Source organism: Sycon ciliatum, chromosome 4 (genome assembly GCF_964019385.1).
Source record: "Sycon ciliatum chromosome 4, ocSycCili1.1, whole genome shotgun sequence".
NCBI lineage: Eukaryota > Metazoa > Porifera > Calcarea > Leucosolenida > Sycettidae > Sycon > Sycon ciliatum.
The window spans coordinates 21588091-21594326 of record NC_088646.1 but is presented as its reverse complement, the minus strand read 5'-3'; the positions used below and the strand labels follow the sequence as shown (position 1 = coordinate 21594326).

Here is a 6236-nt window from a genome sequence, read left to right as displayed (position 1 = left end):
TCACCTCCAAAGGTGACTGGTGGAGTGCAGGGGGGACGTGCTTGCGATGTAGAGTCATGCGCTGTGTCTTGGCTGGCTCAAAACAGATGCGCCACTTGCGGCCCCACTCCTCAAGACTGTTGAGGGACCCTTGGAGGGAGGCGGTGGACTGTTGGAGATCGTCTTGGCATTATACATTCCTTCTGCCGGGTTACAATTGGTTACTAACAGCTTTAGGTGTAAACAGTGTGATCAATGAAGGCTGGCACGGACTTGGTGCTGAGAACTGATCGAGTGAACAACACAATAGTTGTGGGCTGCTTCAACCTTTCTCATCTGTCCATGTATGCAGTATCATCTACATGATTGTAGTTCTTATGGCTGAATGACCCTGTGTGTGTGTGGGGGGGGGGGGGGGGTACATGATGAAATATTGTGTTATGCTGTACTCTTTGGACCAAGTAGTATCCTATCCACAATGGCTTTTGTGAAGTTTCCAGTACATTGGGTAGGTTCCAAATGCTGCCATCATGGAATGCGAAAACTTGTGACCTGTCCGCCAGAGATTTCATACAGCCAGGTGCAAACAAGACGTCTCAGGGAAAGCAAGAGTACATAACCCCCATGTACTCTTGGGAAAAGTGATAGCCACCAATTGTCTACAGTCATCCCGATTCTTCGTACAGTACTAAAAATTACATGACAATATTATATCCTTGAATACGTAATTTCTGTCACAAATAATGCAGATGAGTTTCAGAGGATGTCATAATATTTCTACATGTATTTTAAAATAAGAATCCACGCAGGGTGTGACTAATTTAAAAAAGAAAAAGAACAAGGATCAACCACATAATTATATTACTGAGAAAGTAGTGGGAGAGTGAGAGAGGACATTCAAGCATGTTTACGAACATAAAGAATATGATCTTTCGAAAGAGATGTTTACATGTTTGGTGGGGGCTGGAGATCACAGGTTCCCTGCACCAACAGGTTAGGTGAGCCGCTACCAACGTTGGAGATCTTGTTGACGGCGGCACTGGAGGAGAAAAATACAAAAGAAAACAAGTTTAAAACATCAACGAAAACCTTGCCATGGACGTTTATAATGTAGTCCACATGATCTCCAACTGGGGTGGAAACCAACCGTTGCCATTCCACGAAGTGTAAATTCTGGCAGGCAGGTAGGAAGGAATGACAGTTTTTTTAAATGTTGATCAAAGAATTACTTACATGCGCTGAACCTCAGCCTCGACACCTGGGGCAGTCAGGGTTGGGTTGGCGCTGAAGACACGGGCACCGACGCCAGCCTACATGCACACACACACACACACACACACACACACACACACACACACACACACACACACACACACACACACACACACACACATACATACACACACATACACACACACACACACAGAATATTCGCACTGAGCAAATGCAAAGCCTGCCAACGTAATACTGTAAAATACCATTGTGTCGTCGGGGGTTGTCGGGGGGTTGTATTCCCGGCCATCACGTACCAGCTCCTTTCTTGGCATACAGTGGGAATAAATCCAGGACAGTCAAGTGCAGTCTGGTGGACACCAATGCAAAAATATATTTAGACGTGCTGGATTGGGTACAGCTCCATCTACATGTACATGTAGAAATGCCTCCATTGTCTGCAGTAGCGCAGGCGTCAATTCAATACCGTAGTGTCAGGGGCGTGCTCGGCCCCCCAACTAGGGGGGTGCACGGGAGCCGAGGGGAGCCCCCCCCCCCGGCAATTTTCTGCAATTTGTTTGCAACCTTTCTTGAATTTTAGAGCACATTTGCATACATTACAATTGCAATTACCCAGATTGAAAATTTTTGGGGGGTGCACGTGCCCCCTGTGCCCATCGCCGAGCACGCGCCTGAGTGTGATGTATTATACTGAACTGTGGCTTCCAAGGTAGGATATCAACAGGGGAGGGGGATTGCACGATTATATTTTCCTGTACTTTCAAGTTCCTTTTAGACAATCCCCAGTCCTGCACAAGAAGACATGCACATGGACACAACCATCTGGCTTCTGCTGCAATCGACACACTGAGTAGGTGTTCAAGATTTAGACGTAATGGCCAGTTGCAACATCTTGCTTCACACCGGCACATGGTTACTGATCAACTAGCTGTACTTACAACATGAGGAGAGGCCATGGAGGTACCTAAACAACAAAACATAGAACATAGCAGAGGTATGTTGGAAAGGATGTTGTAATAGGACTTGTCAGAAATCAACAAAATAATGATAGCACATGTTTGCATGCACACACAAACACACACACACACACACACACACACACACACACACACACACACACACACACACACACACTCACACACCCATATCTAAGAGTATTACTTGCACAAGCTGTTACGCCTGGCGCCGTAATGTGTTAACATGTTAGTCTGACGTCGCATACATAGTACTTCCGAAGTACGGAGTAGTTGTGATATTACTACTCACAATGCATTCACGAGATTGTGCATGCGTGAATTCATGGTCTTTCCCCATACGTGACTTTACTGTGTGCTGTGCTTTTGAGACCCTTCTCAAACACGGTGTGACATACTCGGAAGTAGTTTCAAACAAGCCAGTTCATGTGCATAGTTTCGCACTAATAATTATATGGATTCGAGAGATGTAGGCCGTTGGCAGGCAACTCTCGTAAGCTAGAGCTCTGCAACCAGGAGTACTCACCAGAGATGGTGTTGGTGGCAGTGTCAGATGTGTACCATGCGGAGGTGATGGAGGTACCCTGTAGAAACACGCACATCACAAGAAAATAACGTTAGGCGTCAGTGATGCTGGTGGTGGGTGCATGCAGCACTGACGAAAGGTCAGCTGAGCGTGTTCATAGCTATAATATTCATTCTTTTTCTTCTTCTAGATATGAGTATGTTTGAACCTATTCGAAAATGTTGCTCCACGGAGGTAGGTACCGCTGCTGCCATAGCAACAGTGGTGCAGAATATGGCGCTGAAACTGGACATAGGCATGTCCTGAGGAGGGCAGGACTACCTACTACAACCTTATGGTTACCAGCCTCGGGTAGAGAAACAACTCGTGACTACCAATGCTATCGATAGACCTAGTAACCTGCACACGTTCAACCTCACAAGTAACAACAAGTCCTGAACACAACACCAACCCTTCTCTCATGTCCGATCCAGGGCGGTTACTAGTATTCACAAGGTTGATTGTACTTCGAAGTAAGTGAAACAGGAGCCGGGCAAATGTACTGGACTTACGGGGGCAAAGACCTCGATGCAGTTTCCAATGTTGCTGAACACGCTGCGGGCGTCGGTGTTGTCAGTCGATCCAACAGTGGTGCTGTAATGACACACGAGAAATTCAAAAAGCCGTAAGCACACGTTTATACTACATACTGATAGGCACAAGGGCAGCTACGGTTGGCATAGATGCGTAAGTGTGTGATTTTTGCCTACAATGATTATTATAAGAAAAGTCGACATACACTTTAAATCACCTTTAATACAAAATCAAAATTTTGGGATGACCAATAGACAAGCGGACAATTAGCTAAAGTGGACACAGGGAAGACGTTCTGTAGGTAGGCTATCGGGCTTGCTGTAGTGATAATACCTGCCCGTGACACTGCCAAATTGTGTGATTTTCAAATTGAGTGGCATCGGGATAATCACTACCTCTGGGGAATCAGTCAATGCAACCACACTGGCGCTGATATGCACTAAAAACATTTGGATATGTGTCCACATGCTGTGTATCAACGTTGTCCACTTACGCCTTGTTGGAAGAGGCTGGGGAGTAGTTGCAGGCATTGGCACCGTAGCTGTTTCCGGCGGCAACAGCCATGAACACACCCTGAACACACACACGCACACGCACACACACACGCACACACACACGAAAGTTCAAACAACTCGTTATTTTAGTCATTTGCTGACGCCAAGTAACTGTAAGGTGGCGCAGGACGTGATGCAGTGAGGCAAACCGAGTCACAATGAATATTGCATACTGAGGAGGCAAAACTACATGTACATACTGAAACATTCGACGTGTACCTATAATGACACAACCTAATAGTAACATTACGGAGTTGTGTAGACATCAAAGCTCACACCATCATATACTATTATAACTGTACAAAGCTAATTCTTTTTGGCCATAACGTATTAGGCTTTAGCTTATAATGTACAGAACTTCATCAAGACGTGTCTTAAAACCCTGCCTTCTAGCCTTAGCCCCCGCATACGCCGGTGACAGCAGTATCTAAGTACTTACAGCATCAACAGAAGCATCGGTGGCAGCGTTGACAGCAGAGTCGAATCCACCACCAAGGGACATGCTGCGAGTACAAGAAACAACATGAAACCATGCTTGAGGCATCTCGGAAACCGAGCAGCAGTTGGTGTATGGTTGTGTGGCATTCTGCAAAACTGAAGCATTGTGGACCCTGGCTAGTGCCAGCCGCTACTAAAGTAATGTCCTTTGCATATCTACGGGGATTAAATTTCCGCTGCTTGTCGTCTTCTGGTTGCTGAGTAGAATGATGTTGGTCCGAGGAAGATGCAATGCTCTAATAATAATCATCATCCCTTATTCTGAATTCATGCACCTCCATCAGGATGAGAAGTGTGTACCCTACTACCTATTATGTACATTGGGATTTGTACTGAAAAATTCCGTGTGACTTGAAGCATCATTTTGAGAAGGAAGGCTGAAGATGAGACGTTCAGAATCTGCTGGCCGCTGAATCGATTTGTGTAGTTCCGAGAACGATACGATACATGTGCACCACTCAACCGTTTAAAAAGCTAACTATCAATCAACAGTGACCATATTCTATTATTTACACATAAACTGATGATGCACATCGTTCACCAGTGCAGCAGCACAACTTAGAGATCTGATCGCGAGAGTCAAGTGGAACGTCGGGCGCTGTGTATCTCTAGACCTGCAAACACTGGGATGGGAACTCGCGCAGGACGCAAACCTGACTCATGTGATCGGATTTCATTTTAAGCAGCACTGTAATACGTCATCTGCTGGTGACCAGCTAAGACAAAACACGTTGAAATGTGACTTTGTTTGACTGGGAGTAATATTGACTAAATCATTAAAAGGGATGACTGGTGTATTGCACCCAGTCCGAGAACCAACAGACCCAGACTCAACATCCAGACGACGACAGGTGTGTTTTAGACCGTGAGCATCCTATACTGTAGACATCCAGTGTAGTACTTACTTTCCGACGCACTTCCTGGTTCCACTGCGGCACTCCGTTGCTGCGTAGTCGATACCGGCAATGACACCACTGCACATTAAACACATGTACACACATACATACACACATTATGATATGCGTACACAGTCGAGACCGGAAGTGACGGCGCCTCTTCGGGAGATAAAGAACAATTAGTACCTTTGCCGTTGTTGAATCTCGCGGGTAAGCCCAGCCACGTACAAGTCTATGTCTACACATCGGTCGTACACAATTATGTGTCGGCATACAGGTCTGTGGGCTTACATCATGTTGCAGTCCATTTTCCTATCTTGTTGGCAGAATGCGCAGGCGCATGTTAGCAGTACTACGTTGCTGTGTCTCTATTAGCGCACAGGCCCATGCCCACACAGAGGCCCATCCGATGGCCATTTTGAATCAGACGCCCATATGAGCTTGTGCGGGATTCTAAGGTATTTGATCTGTCACTAAGCTCAATTTTCGAAAAGGACTTGTTTGGAGCAATTTCACGTTTGAAATTCACGGAGAATTTCGAAGTATTTTTTAAAGAAATTAGGCCACCAGCTTACTGCTCCTTTCTCTGAAAGTGTGAGTTGGCAGAATGATGCAAGCCAGAAAATCAATGATCAAATTACGATAAATTTGCCGTCACTGTGGATACGAGTCATACTGTAGCCGAGTTGGTTAGAGCATTGCTCACGAACAGCAAAGTCCCTGGTTTGAGATCCAGTTCTGTGAGTGATGAATCGAATTTATTTCGTATCTAGCTTGCAGTTGTCGAGTTTCGGAGAGAAAAGAGCGGTGGCAAGGTGTCCTAATTTCTTTTAAGACTTGTTAGAAGGCCTGGAAAATATAAATACTGAAGTAAGTCGAAAACCCAGTCATTATGCAAGCTTGTTCTTTCCATGCAATCTCCACTCCACACCCCACACTCCACACCCCCACACTCCACACCCCCACACCCCCACACTCCACACCCCCACACTCCACACTCCAC

At 45.8% G+C, this 6236-nt stretch overlaps 1 protein-coding gene across 1 annotated transcript in view; it reads right to left on the bottom strand.

Moving 5' to 3' along the window:
- Positions 1–649: 649 nt before the first annotated feature.
- The window catches only part of LOC135815020 (aqualysin-1-like), a 10919-nt gene continuing 5332 nt past the window's right edge, over positions 650–6236 (bottom strand). The window contains exons 9-16 of the mRNA XM_065328240.1: positions 5243–5311; positions 4279–4342; positions 3779–3858; positions 3264–3345; positions 2713–2770; positions 2151–2176; positions 1213–1289; positions 650–1018 (exon numbers count right to left, since the gene is read on the bottom strand). Of these exons, the coding sequence (XP_065184312.1) occupies positions 925–1018; positions 1213–1289; positions 2151–2176; positions 2713–2770; positions 3264–3345; positions 3779–3858; positions 4279–4342; positions 5243–5311 (550 nt within the window). The 3' untranslated portion in view covers positions 650–924. The remainder of the gene's footprint in view (positions 1019–1212; positions 1290–2150; positions 2177–2712; positions 2771–3263; positions 3346–3778; positions 3859–4278; positions 4343–5242; positions 5312–6236) is intronic.